Below are 14315 nucleotides of genomic sequence, written 5' to 3' on the forward strand. Positions count from 1 at the left end.
CGCTTGCCAATACTTACTTTTGTTTCCTTTTTTCTTTTTATTATGGCCATCCTAGTAGCTGTCTTTTGAAAATGTGATTTTTCAGAGAGGTGACAAGTAGTTAGTCTGATTATCTGCTATTATTGTATGTATTGGAAGATTGTATGTTATTAGATGGTAAGTATCTACCAGGGTTTGTTAAAAAAAAAAAAATGAGGTTTTCTTGTTCCCTAGGGTTTCAGAAACCAATTTGTTGGAATGTAAATAGCAGGTTTATTTTATGTTTATATCAGGTACGACCAAAACAGCCACTTTTGAAGATTTTGCAGGCAGCAGGTGCACAAGGTGAAATGTTCACTGTTAAAGAGGTAAGCCATCAAAGAGAATTCTCAGTTATAAGAACAGCTGAGAAGTAGAGGCTGATGAAAATAAAAAAAGTAGAAGCTGATGAATATATAGTTCTGAAATCAGGCCCAAGAAAGGAAATTCTCTGCCTGAGGTACTAGAGAGGCAACTTTTGCTTTGTTTTAAAGACCATTGAGCTAAACTGAACTTCATATTTCCTTTAAATATCCTTTTGAAGTATGTTGTCAGCCAAACATAACATTAACCGTTAATTCATTGATCTCAGTTAAAATGCAAAGTGTGTACAAGATTAAAAAATGACACAGTCTATGATATATAGGATGTACTGCCAGGCAGGAATTAAATGCAGTAGTTTTTCATTATAAATGTGTCTGATACTCTTCTGAGCACTGTGAGTTATTTCAAACACTTATGCATTTAAATAACTTATTTAGCATCTAAAGGATGCTAAGGAGAGAATTTTCAAGCAGCCTCCGTGCTGAATGTGGGGGCCCGGCCTCGAGCTCGAGCTCGATGATCTGAGGACCCATGAGATCATGACCTGAGCCCAAACCAAGAGTTGGTGCTTAACCAACTGAGCCACCCAGGTGCCCTGAAGTATGGAATTTTCTATCAATAAGGTTGTTACAATGAATTACGCTATCTCCAATCTCATGGTAGAGTTTTCCTGGGTTAAGAAATTAAGTACATATTGGTCAGAGAGAATGTTTTACTGGGCAAAAAATTAGAGTCCGTTTACGTGAAGCTCTCTATTATGAATTTTGACCCTATCTGGTGCATAAATAATTTCTTAATTTTTTATTTTTAAATATTGGTTCTCAATATGTGCATTGAGGCAGTATGATATAATAAGAGTAGTAATTATGTACACATTGTTAATTTTTTATTTTTTTAGTTTAATGCATTTATTTTTATTTTATTATTCTTTTAAGATTTGATTTTTAAATAATCTCTACACCCAGTGTGGGGCTCGAGCTCACAACCCCGAGATCAAGGGTTGCACGCTTTACTGATTGAGCCAGCCAGGTGCTCCTAGTTTAATGCTTTATTTATTTATTTAGCTTGATTGATTGATTTATTAGAGCATGCAGGTGAGCATGCAGGTAGGTGGGAGGGGGCAAAGGGGGAAGGAGAGAGAGTGTTAAGCAGACTCTGTGCTGAGCACAGAGTCCAGTGTGGGGCTCGTCTCACAACCTGAGCCGAAACCAAGAGTTGGACGCTTAACTGACTGCCACCCAGGTGCCCTTTTTAATGCATTTTAATAGTAAACTTACAGGAACAGCACAGAAGACAGATAACATTAAAAACATGTACTTGCATGTAGGGCAACTCAGAAAAATATAGTGAATGGATGGATCTACCATATGATAAAAATGCTACCAACACTATACAGTTACTGTCAGTGAGAAATTTACTTGTTTATTTTATTTTTATTATTATTATTTTTTAAAGCTTTAATTTATTTATTTGACAGACAGCAAGAGAGGGAACACAAGCAGGGAGAGCAGGAGAGGAGAAGCAGGCTTCCCGCCGAGCAGGGAGCCCAATGCGGGGCTCGATCAGGACCCTGGGATCATGACCTGAGCCGAAGGCAGACACTTATGACTGAGCCACCCAGGTGCTCCAGAAATTTACTTGTTTAAAAAAAAAAATCCAGGGCACCTGGGTGGCTCAGTTGGTTAAGCCTCTGCCTTTGGCTCAGGCTCAGGTCTTGATTGCAGGGTCCTGGGGTCAAGCCCTGCCTCAGGCTCTGCGCTCAGCGGGGAGTCTGTTTCTCCGTCTCCCTCTGCCACTCTCCTGCTTGTGCTTTCTCTCAAGCACGAGCTCTCTCTCTCTCTCAAATAAATGAATAAAATCTAAAAAAAAATTAAAAAAAAATCCAAATTGTCCAGAAAAATATAACAGGTTTATTTATAATTGTTATGAAGTTGAACTGCTGAGACTTGTTCACTGAAACGTTTTGACTTGCATGGATGCCTTAGATCCCTGCATTTATATTAAAAAACTCACACATGAATGAAAATGGGAAAACTGCCAATACCTGATTTCTGTCCCCTATTTTTCCACTTGTAATCATATACTTAGTTACTTTTTGACCCCATGGGAAAAAAAATATCTAATGTTCAGAACTACCAACAGGAAGAAGAATTTTTTTTAAAGAATGAAATGTTTTCCATCATAGCGGATTCTTAAGCACATTCTCCGTGTGTGGCGTGCTAGCTGGATAGATGTCTTTTGGCATAATTGTTACATGTTTGGTATGGATGGCAAACAGTTTGGCGTCTTTAAAAAGGCCCACCAGACAGGCCTCACTTGCCTCCTGCAAAGCACCAGTAGCTTCACTGAAGCGCAGATCTCTTTGAAGTCCTGAGCAATTTTTCGCACCAGTTGTTGGAAAGGAAGTTTGGGAATCAGAAGTTCAGTGGACTTCTGATGTCTAATTTCACGGAGTGCAACGGTACCCGGGCTGTAACGATGAGGTTTCCTCACCCCTCCAGAAGAGGGCGCACTCTTGCAAGTGGCTTTTTGTAATCAGTCGCTTCCTCGGAGCTTTACCACCGGTTGATTTGCGAGTGGTCTGCTTTGTACAAGCCATAGTCTAGAGACCTTACTTACTCCCCCTTCTCCTTCAGCTGGAGCTCGGGGAGCCAGAGACCGTGATGGTGCGGCAGTGGCTGCAAACGATTATGTACACGTTTATAGGGTAGATGATCTATACTGCCTTAGAAGATCTTATTTTGTATACTTAGAGTGAATTTATTTCTTCTGGAAGTTGGACAGATATAAATATAAAACTTCCTCCTTTTTCTTCCAGTGGATGCTCTTCCCCATCTTATTTCCCCCTAGATATTTGATTATCTGGGGTGAAATGTTGCTTGGTATAGAGGGAGCTTAGGAGCATTATTGTACCAATATAATGGGGACAGTGTTGGAAAAATCTTCTGTGCAGATATCTAATAATTCCTGAGAAGTTGGGACCTAAGGATAAAGATAGCTGCTTTGGTCTGCTTGTGATCTATGACAACAAAGTTCTGACTGTCATGAAGTGAACTTAATTATTAAGCCTTTTAAAAAAATCTGCATAGAGAAAACATTAAGAAAAAATAGATAATTTAAAACTTGAATCATGAACTTGTCTGAGTTCCTTCCATTTTTGTGAACTCTGAAAAAAGCCAGATAAATTTTTATTTGATAGATACTAGATTCTATGTTTTATGCACTTATAGTGCTGATGGCTTATTAACCATTGTACTTTTTTTTGCCAAAAAGGAATTAAGTGAACATGCGTCAAAAGCATCTTGTAGTTATGTGTCCCTGGACTTGGAAAATATTTTTAAGACCCAGGCGCATTTAAGGTTTATTACTTCTAGTCATAGAACACACCTCTTTATTTGGACTGGTGAGAAAATTTTTAAGGGGATACTAGGTAAATTCAACACTTGTTCTCATTGTCAGACCACTACATCTCTATTCTAAAAAATAAGAGTCTCTTGATGTCCAGCATGATAATAAATGGATGAACCTAGTAGTTGGGGACAACCATCTTGTTGTAGGACTCCTTACACAAGCACTGACAGTCATGCTCATATGTGTTTTCTCTTTTTCTAACAAACTAACTTCCCTTACCTTACCATAATTAATTTGTGTTCTTTGGAGCTGTTGGACAGACCTCTTTATACCGTTTTATTGCCCTGCAGGTCATGCACTATCTAGGCCAGTATATAATGGTGAAGCAGCTTTATGATCAGCAGGAGCAGCATATGGTGTATTGTGGTGGAGATCTTTTGGGAGAACTACTAGGACGTCAGAGCTTCTCCGTGAAAGATCCAAGGTAAGAAGAGTGAGGGGTTGTTTATCTTTTTGGGTGCTTATATCTAACCACTCAGTCTCCATAGGATATTAATGGTTATTTATTCCTTTAGTCAATCAATATTTAAGGGCCTACATATGTCAGGTAAACTTTGAGGCCCTGAGAACGTGTTAGTGAGCAACAATCTCGGATTCTGCGGAGCTTAAAGAGCAGTGAGACAGTAGATGCTCTTCCCCATCTTAATCAGGCTATCACACCAGCACATGGTAAAATTATACTGTGGGTGTTACAGACAAGAGGTACATGAAGCTGTGTTGGGGGTGGGATTTAGGGTCTTAGGGGTCAAGGTACAGTTCTTGAGGAAGTGCTATTTGAGCTGAGAGCTGCAGGATAGTGAGGAGAGAGAGGCGCTCTAGGAGAGTGTTGGAGAGCTTCTGGCAGATTGAATATCATGTGCAAAGGCCTGGGTAGGAGGAGCTTGATGTGGCTAGGTTAGAATTTTGTGAAGCAGCTGTTACAGAGAGGAAGAGTGAGCTGATTAGAGAAATGTAGCATTGTTGGGCAGTTTGAGGTCGAATGATGGGCTTCATAAGAATCACAGCAGAGAGGCGCCTGGGTGGCTCAGTCGGTTGGGCGTCTACCTTCAGCTCAGGTCATGATCTCAGAGTCCTGGGATTGAGCCCGACATCAGGCTCCCTGCTGTTCAGGGAGTCTGCTTCTCCCTCTTCCCCTAACCCCACTCATTCTCTCTCTTAAAAAAAAAGGAAAAAAAGAATCACAGTAGAGCTTCTCTGACCTGTTGTGTGACTTTCTCCAGCTGCGTGGGGTGTATATGGTTGTTATAGAGTCAAAAGCTAATTAGTAATTGAGAAGCCAATGTTTTCTTTCTATAGCTTTGTGATGACTGTTTCTTCTGAGCTCATTTTGTCTTACTTTGGTAAGACTACCTTCCACTCCTTCCTCAATTAAAATTGTAAAACTTAATTCCTAGTGGGAAGGAATGGTCTCCAAAGGAAATCTTGTGTTACTGTTAGCTAATTAAACAAAATGTAAATTAATTAGTTTCTTAATGGGGGCAGAGTAACACAAGCACTTGGACATGAATATCTTGACATTTAAATAATTAGAAACAAACCTATTCTGGGGAAAACATTCTGCTTCTCCATGTGTTATAGAGAAAGTTGGAAAATCACGTATCAGATAGACATGTAACATTTTAATGGAAAACCATGAGGTTATTAATATATATTTTTTTCTCTCTGACAGCCCTCTCTATGATATGCTAAGAAAGAATCTTGTCACTCTAGCCTCTGCCACTACAGGTACGTCACATCCTGTTTCTTCAGACTGTATCACAGCTTTGAGCTAAAGGGGGCAAATGATGGGAAAACAAGGAGGATCAAGATGGAAATGAAATGCTGTGTTGGCATGATTGGGAGGGATACCTGTCATACAGAATGTTACCGGGATGTTAACTTTTCACTGTGAAAAATTTCAAATATACTGAAAATAGATTAGTATAATGCCCATCTCTTAGACTTAATAATTGTTAACATTTTGCCACATTTGCTTCATCTGGACATACTTTTTTTTTTTCTTAATTTTATTATTTTTTTTTAATCTGGACATACTTTTAAAATCTCTAACAGATAAAGACCTTTTTCCTTTAAACATAACTTACACTAATTAGCTTTTGACTCTATAACAACCATGTGTCATTCTTACACCCAACAAAATTAATAATAATAAAGTAAATAATAACTCCATAATACTATCCAATAGCCAGTGTGTATATAGTTGACCCCCAGTCATCCCAGAAATGTCTTTTACATTTGGCTTGTTGAAATCAAGATCCAGACAAAGTCCACACATTGCATTTGGTTGATATGTCTCTAAGCATCTTTATAAAACAATCCTCCTTTTATTTTTATGTCATTTATTTGTTGAAGAAATGAATCATTTGTCCTATAGAATTTCCCAAATTCTAGAGGTTGCAGATTATATTCTTGTGATGTTGTTTAATGTGTTTGTCTATTTCTTCTATTTTCGGTAAGCTAGTAATGCTTGAGTAGTTTCAAGTTTAAGTTTTTTGCTGAGAAGGTGTCATAGGTGGTGCTTTGTACATCTGTTCCATCACATCCGAGTTATGTAAGGTCCACTTGTCCCTCTTTCAGTGATGTTGATTCCATGGGCTCATGTGGTGTTCCTCTGATCCATCTGTTGTCAGGGTCCCCCAAGAACCTTTCACCTAATGGTTTTAGCTTTTTGTTATATGAATGCCAATTTGTCCTAACACCCTTTGCTTGATTCCATATATTTTAAATACTGCCTTTTGAGTTTATTAGGTAGGTGCAGGAAGCAGGCTGCTTTGGGATCTGAAGTATGATGTGTTAGAGATCAATCAACTGGATATAACTTAAATGTAACCCTGTCTTTTACTCATTTCCAAATAATGGAACTTTTTTTTTTTCTCCATTCCTCCGTGAAGCCCTTTTGTGAGCTTCAAATTAGATTTTAGGTAACCTTATCCTTTATTTTTATTTTTATTTTTATTTTTTTAAAGATTTTATTTATTTATTTGACAGAGAGAGACACAGCGAGAGAGGGAACACAAGCAGGGGGAGTGGGAGGGGGAGAAGTGGGCTTCCCGCTGAGCAGGGAGCCCGATGTGGGGCTCGATCCCAGGACCCTGGGATCATGACCTGAGCCGAAAGCAGACACTTAACGACTGAGCCACCCAGGCACCCCTAACCTTATCCTTTAAAGAAAGCCCAAGTTTGTAATTCTTTCAGATTGGTTATCTTTTAATAGTTTAGTGAAACAAATAATTGAAAAGAATCCATTCCTAATAAAGATTTATGATTTAACGTGAGAGCAGAGAGACTGCTTTTGTATTGAAATGTGATTTTGAACTTACATTGAATTTTGGAGCCTGTTGACTTCATTGAGCCATTTGTCCACTTTGCCCACTTCACCCAGCTGTAAATTTCTGTTGAGTGGGAAGGACTTGCAAATAATATGGTGCTTTATTGAAATTCAGTCACTTGTGAAATAGTAGGGCTTTCCTGGGATACTCACTGCAGGCTTGAAATACACAGAGGATTTTATATTTGCTGATCTGCTCTTTCAGTAGCATTTGTTTTCTGATTGATCTGTTCTCTGGATAACTCCAGTGGATGTAATTCTCACTTTTCCTCTCTCTCTCTCGCACTTGCAGCATTTAACATGCCATCTATTAAAATGAACAGTTTGATAACATTTCAGTTGATCCTCACAATAACCCCGTGAGGAAGGGCTGGAGATGATGAAATGGAGGGGTTTTTTGTTTTGTTTTGTTTTTGTTTTTGTTTTTAATAGAATGAGTGATTTGTCTAAGATTAGTTGCCACTGATAATTGATAGAACAGATATTTCTGACTGACTGGTTCTTGCTCTTTTCATTCTACTACACATTGATGTCATAACAGAATTTGCCCCAATTTTTTTGAACACATTTTTCTCTCTGAACATTAAATCTTTAAAACATTTTGTTTGTTCTTAAACTTGTCACTTTGAAATAATTTTAGTTACAAAAAAGTAGTAAAAGTATAATAAAGAGTTCCAAGTATTCTTTACCCAGATTCCCCAAATGGTAACTAACATCCTATATAACCGTAGTACAATATTCAAAACCAGAATATTGCCTCGAAGTAATTATGATTGTCTGCTCTTGACTTGCACTTGCACTGGTGCCTGTAGTTGGTTATCTCTGTTGATCTGAATAAATTGGGTTGCATGTGTTTTATTTAAAAGGACAAATGAGAAAAATGTTTTCTATATCTGTTGTACACCTTTGCAAGTGAGTTAAACCTTTTATTTTGATGGTTGAGAAAGTATCATTGTTTAAAGTAAAGGTGGTTGTTTAGGAATCATTTGTCCACATCTTCACATGTATACCAACAAAATGAAATGTATATGACAAACTTTATTTTACAATTCCTTTGTACATTGTGGTTTTCCCAGATAATTTTTTTGCTTCTAAACGTTTTATTTATTTTTTTAAAGATCTTATTTATTTATTTGAGAGAGTGTGAGAGAGAGAGAGAGCTTGCGTGCACGAGTGGGGGTAGGGGCAGGAGGAGAGGGAGAAGCAGACTCTCCACTGAGCAGGGAGCCTGACGTGGGGCTCAGTCCTAGGACCTTGAGATCATGTCCTGAGCTGAAGGCAGATGCCCAATGGACTAAGCCACCCAGGCGCCCCTACTTCTAAATGTTTTAACCTAAGGAAGATAGTAAGGTGTTAGAACTATAAATGACAGTAAGCAAGTTGCTTTATTAAAGAAATGCTTTATCTGCATCGTCTCATTAGTTGATCTTTGAAGATCACTGCGGTCAGAAAATGCTGTCTCTTAAACTTCTCAGTATTCTCCATTTACCTATAAAAATGCTTATAGAAGTCATGCTCTTTATAATTACAATTTTGAAATTGTTTGCTTTGTGCAAAACAACTGAATTATCAGACCAGTTGTAGGATCCGTATTCTTTTCTCTGGCAGTCTTTATTACGTGAGGATGAGGTTTTCCTTAAGTGTCTTATCTCTGGACCTGATAGTAGTTAATGAACCCAACCCTTGGTACACTTATTTGGGAACATTTCAGTTACATATAACCTCATATAATGAGCAGTCTAGGTTACTAAATTCTCTGCAGTTTGTCGTTTTCCTATAGCTCAGTTTTCATCTTCTGTTCTGCTTGAAAAGTTTCCAAGTCCTCAAAATACATTTCTCTCAGACTATCTAAGAATTTCTCTCAGGTTATTGTTTTCTTTGCTTTTCATTGGCTTTGAGAAAAACTTTATCTGCTCTCCCTTCCTTCTTAGGAAATGTTTATAGTAACTGGGAAAAATAAAACTTGTTAATTAAAAACAACTACTCTATATTCAGGTTATGGGAGTTTAAGCCAGGAAATCATCATTGACACTTTAGAATATAAGTTTCCATGAGGTGCTATTGTGTGATGAAGGAAGTGGGGAAAATTCCAGATTTTCAGATTTCATAACCCTGTATAACTTTAACAGTTGAAAATAAAAATTAAAGGCCAAACTTTTTTTGCTGTTGTTTACAAGTTAGGCAGATTGAATAATAAAAAACCTGTGGGAAGAGATAATAAAAGATACTCTTCATTATTTCTTGGTTGGAATCACTTTCATATTAAAATTTGAAAGTTTGCCATGAACATTTTTTAGTTATTTTTCATTTTCTCCCAGATTACATTTTGGTAATACATTTTGAATATAGCCTGTCATGGTCCTTGCCATTTTTATCAGTTTTGATTTTTCCCTTTTGGATGAGAGCCTTGTCCAGCCAACACGGAGAAGTACATTTTTAGGGAGCAAACCTGGCTCCAGGGTTGTTTGCTGAGGTCCTTTTTATGTGGAAAGAATGGTTATTACCAGGGAAGGTTTTCCTTTTGTTTTACTTGCTATCCAGATGCCGCTCAGACTCTCGCTCTCGCACAGGATCACAGTATGGATATTCCAAGTCAAGACCAACTGAAGGTAAAATCACCACACGGTGACTTCTTTTGTTGTACAGAGTGGCCCCTTCTCTGTACCTATGGATCTTGGACTCCCAAGACCTTTCTCTGAATGTGGTAAGAATTTAATTAAGAAAGGTTCTTGGGAGTTCACAGACCAGGGACAGAGTGAAACTTCTCTGTTCTGCCCATAACAGAGTTCCAGTCTCTGAATCTTTCTTTGGGATGTAGCACTTCTGATCTTCAGTTCCTCCAGTTGCATTTTCTTTGGGGTTTGTGTATGCCTGTGTGTGTGATGGTGTATGTATATAGGTGTTTGAGAAAACTGCTTTATTAGATTTTAACAGGCTTTTTGCAATTAAGTTCATGTCAGGCCATTCTTAAATCTTCTCCAGACCTGGGAAAACTTTATGATCATCTTGGTATATGCTGAGGGTTTCACATGTTTTCTGAATTATGCCTAATTTTGTAGTATAGAGGCTTTACATTGGTAGCCTGTTTTTAACAGTAGATTTTGGCCTTTTGTGCAGATATTTTTTTCCCCCCCCAGGTTTGGGATTCTCTTAGCTCTGCTCCCAGTGGGTTAAGGAGAGATGTTGCCTTTATTTGATGATTGTTGTGAACTTCAGAGATCTTTTTCTTGTGCGTAACCCATTGTGCCGCACACTAACTGGTGAGCCAGAATGGAACTGCTACATCCCCTGGTCTCAGTCATTTTTACTGCACTAATAGACATCTTTCCCTTTTTCTTTCAGCAAAGTGCAGAAGAAAGTTCCAGTTCCAGGAAAAGAACGGAAGAAGGCAATATTCCTACACTGCCTACCTCACAACATAAATGCAGAAATTCTAGAGAAGGTAAGTTTTGGATTAAGGCTATACATTTTTTTTTTTTCTTTCTTTTGTTGATGACTTGTAGAAATGGCATTTATTCACATTAAGCACTGGCTGTAATTGAGACCATTCTGTAGACAACTCAAAAATAATACTGCACTTTCTTTGCATATGAAGTAGGAGGGGCATATGTCATACTTACTTCTCATTCTTTTCTAAAAACTTTTTCTTTACCCTAGTGACCATTGTTAACTTTGAAGAAGGTGGTAGTGCTCTTTTAGCAACCTGTGTTTACTGGGATGGAGCAAGACCTGTCCTTTGGCTAGCATGCTAATAGAAGATCGCTACAGATTTATCAATTTGCCACCTAGTAAATCACCTGCCTTGGCCTTTTAAATATTGACATACTTGTATATATTCAGTCTGGTTAGGATTTTTATTTTGATTTGTCTGCTTGAGGCAAAGGCTAATTTTTGTAGAGTTTTGAAGTTTGCAGAGATGATGCATACTTAGTCTGTCAGAGCCAAGAATGAGACCTCAGAAGCCTAGTAGTTCCTTTGCTCTTGGATGATAGTTCTCAGATCTTTGCCATCGATACTGGATATGCTATGGTCAGGTTAAATGAGTTAATCGATATTTTGAAAGTTCTCCCCAAGCTCTGCTTTATAAAGTATCTCCTAAATTTTTTTCTATACAGGTATATAAAATCATAAATTACTCAGGTATTTTATGGCATGAGAGTTTCTAGTTTCGGTACTGGCTCACACTTGGAGCAATGGCAGGTTAGACCTCTAGCAACATCTCAGAAAGTGATGCTGCTGTAATTGTCTTAAATGTTTAAAATTGAATCAGTTTATCATGCAACCGAATTTTGAGCTACCTAGTCACCTTGGAGTTTATTTCAGTCTGTATGGTATTAAATGTGTAATTTCTTCTTTAAATGCAGGTCCTTGCTTGTTTGCTACTCAGAAAGATAAGAATAGCCTATTCAAGAGACTGTATTTAGTTTGTGCTGTAAATTTTGAGAATAAAGAACTTAGTATTTTCAGGAAAGTGTGTAGGTAGAAAGGACAGACTTTGTATACATGGAAAGGATATTTCTGTTCCCTTTACAAGATGTTAGAGAGCTTGAAGAGACGAGGATAACTTTAATATGGCATCATCTCAGGAATTTGGGTTTCGATAATTGTAGTAATGAGTAAGTGAAAAGCTGAACTTTCCCCTGACCTTAATGGGCAGCGTTCAACATAATTTGTAAGTAGATAAGGTAATCTTTTGTTCTGACAGGGACCCATTTATTGCAAGTTTTCAAGCACGTGTATCTCAACACATTTAAGCACCTGTGGTTGCTATTGGTGTGGCTGGTGCATTGGGAAGAGGTAGAGGAGAGTGAGGAAGTAGGGAAAGAGGATAGCACAACAAAAAAAGATTGGATGATGGGATGTTGTGGTAGCACCATACTTATGTTAGTAATCACCTTGAATGTCATTTGGATGTACAACACGAGATCTTTTACTTGGAATATGTGGTGCCTTCTTATGTTTTGGGTTTGCAATATTTCTAGATCTTAGATAACTCCAAAAGAGAGCCCATCAATCCAGAAAGGACATAGGTATAGATTTACTTAGACAGCCTAGAGTTCAGTGTTTTATAATGGTTGTTACCTATCCAAACATGAATTCGTGAGAAACATCCCTAAATACGTAGCAGCGAGACTGCCTTGACAACCTTGTGGATGCCCATTCGGTCCGGACTGCCTTGCTTCTGTCTTCAGGTTCGGCCGCTCTGCTGCCACCATTTGCAGTTCATGGATCAGGCCATTATCGGGCATCATGTACTAGAGCAAGTCTTTTCTTCAGTTAATGCCGTGGTGTGAATGTTTAACATGGCAGTAAATAACCATTTCGAAATCCTCCTAGAACCATGTCATTGTTTGGATGTTTTCAGAATTTAGATTGCTTGATAAATGATCATCTGCTTCTAGTGTCGTTACTTGCTAATGAATGGGGCCTAAATTTGAGAGGAGGTCTGGGCTCTGTGACTGAGATATTTGATTTCTGTTTCTTTCATACTGGCTGTAGAAATTTCTTTTTACCTGTCTTATAAAGAGATTGTAATGTTACAAAGCGAGTTTTGATTCTTAGTGTTGTGTACATAGTTACTGTCCTTTCCATTTGACTGCTGTAGATGAAGACTTCATAAAAAACTTAACCCAAGATGAGACATCTAAGCTGGACCTTGGGTTTGAGGAGTGGGATGTAGCTGGGCTGCCTTGGTGGTTTTTAGGAAACCTGAGGAGCAACTATACACCTAGAAGTAATGGCTCGACTGATTTACAGACAAATCAGGTAAATGTCACATTTGAAGAGGAACTTTCTGGTTTTTTTTTTTTTTTGAAAGAGTAACATTCTTGGTTACTCTTGACCACACATTGCATTCTGTAAGAATTCTCATTCAGTGCTATGACTTTAAGTACCATCTGTGTGTGTCTGCTGCTCAAATCCGTATTCTGCAGCCCTGACCTCTTTTCTAAATGCCCAGCTTCTATATTCAGCTGCCTACTCCACACCTCCACTTAGATGATCTGACATTTAACATGTTCGAACCAGAGCTCTTGATTTTATTTTTAATTTTTTCTAAACATTCCTTTACGGCCTTTCCTTTTTCACAAATCTACCTTCTATCCAGTTATTCCAGCCAGATCTAAAGGGATAGCTGATTTCTGTATCTGTCATATGCCACATGCAGGTTATCAGTTCTTTATCCAAAACATATCCAAAATCTTAACGACTTTTATTACTTCCGGTGTTATACTCTAATTCAAACCATAAGCATTCTGTTCCTTTATCTTATTTTATATTCTCTCTTGCACTTCTCACTTTGAAAAACTGTTATTTTGTTTATATATCTATTGCCTATTTACCCTTACTGAAATGAAAGTCCAGGGCTTTCACATTATTCATCACTTTATTCTCTTACCTAGTACCTAGAACAGTATCTAACACATAATAGGAATTCAGTGAGTATTTGCTCAGTAAATGAATGGATATAGAATAGTGGCAAAATAATACGTTTTCTCTTAGGAATAGTATAGAAAAGCATGTCATAAAATACCCATAGATGCGGGGGGCCTGGGTGGCTCTGTCGTTAAGCATCTGCCTTCGGCTCAGGTCATGATCCCAGGGTCCTGGGATTGAGCCCCGCATTGGGCTCCCTGCTCGTGTTCCCTCTCTCGCTGTGTCTCTCTCTGTCAAATAAATAAATAAAATCTTAAAAAAAAAAAATCCATAGATGAATGCAGAAAGAAGATTATATTTAAAGTCATTTAGGAATTCAGAAAGAGTCAGGACAGAAGATTTGAGTTACCATCAGTATTTCTTATATTTCAATATACATTATTTTTTTTTTTAAAGATGTTATTTATTTATTTATTTGTTTGTTTAGAGAGAGCGAGAAGAGGGAGAGGGAGAGAGAGGTCTCAAGCAGACTCTGTGCTGAGTGCAGAGCCTGACATGGGGCTCGATCTCATGACCTTGAGATCATGACCTGAGCCAAAATCAAGAGTTGGATGCTTAATCGACTGAGCCACCCAGGTGCCTTTCAGTAAACATTATTGGCCATAAAGGAAATAATATATCACAGTTAATAGAATGTTTTCTAGGTTCTCAGAGTGTCACCTTTGGAAAGGAAATTTAGGGAACGGGTTCTGTTTAGTTGAGCAACATGAGTCTTTAGCTTTTAAGCTTTTTGGTACTATTTCTCAGGTCTTATACCTGATTTACTGTTAAAATAGAAAATTCCTTGCCAGGCTCCCTA

General features: G+C 38.0%; 1 protein-coding gene and 1 pseudogene across 2 annotated transcripts in view; one reads left to right on the forward strand and one right to left on the reverse strand.

The window, feature by feature from the left end:
• Positions 1–14315, forward strand: part of MDM4 (MDM4 regulator of p53) — a 45759-nt gene that overhangs the window by 18800 nt on the left and 12644 nt on the right. Inside the window, exons 3-8 of one of the 2 annotated variants that reach the window (XM_036075902.2) lie at positions 273–347; positions 4044–4177; positions 5423–5478; positions 9623–9690; positions 10424–10523; positions 12687–12847. In XM_036075902.2, the coding sequence (XP_035931795.1) occupies positions 273–347; positions 4044–4177; positions 5423–5478; positions 9623–9690; positions 10424–10523; positions 12687–12847 (594 nt within the window). Of the gene's footprint in view, positions 1–272; positions 348–4043; positions 4178–5422; positions 5479–9622; positions 9691–10423; positions 10524–12686; positions 12848–14315 lie in introns of those variants that run through there. The other variant, XM_078078293.1, reaches the window with a different exon arrangement.
• LOC118525274 (histone H3.3C-like) lies at positions 2522–3034 on the reverse strand (annotated as a pseudogene).

The sequence above is a fragment of the Halichoerus grypus genome, chromosome 7 (genome assembly GCF_964656455.1).
Source record: "Halichoerus grypus chromosome 7, mHalGry1.hap1.1, whole genome shotgun sequence".
Lineage (NCBI taxonomy): Eukaryota > Metazoa > Chordata > Mammalia > Carnivora > Phocidae > Halichoerus > Halichoerus grypus.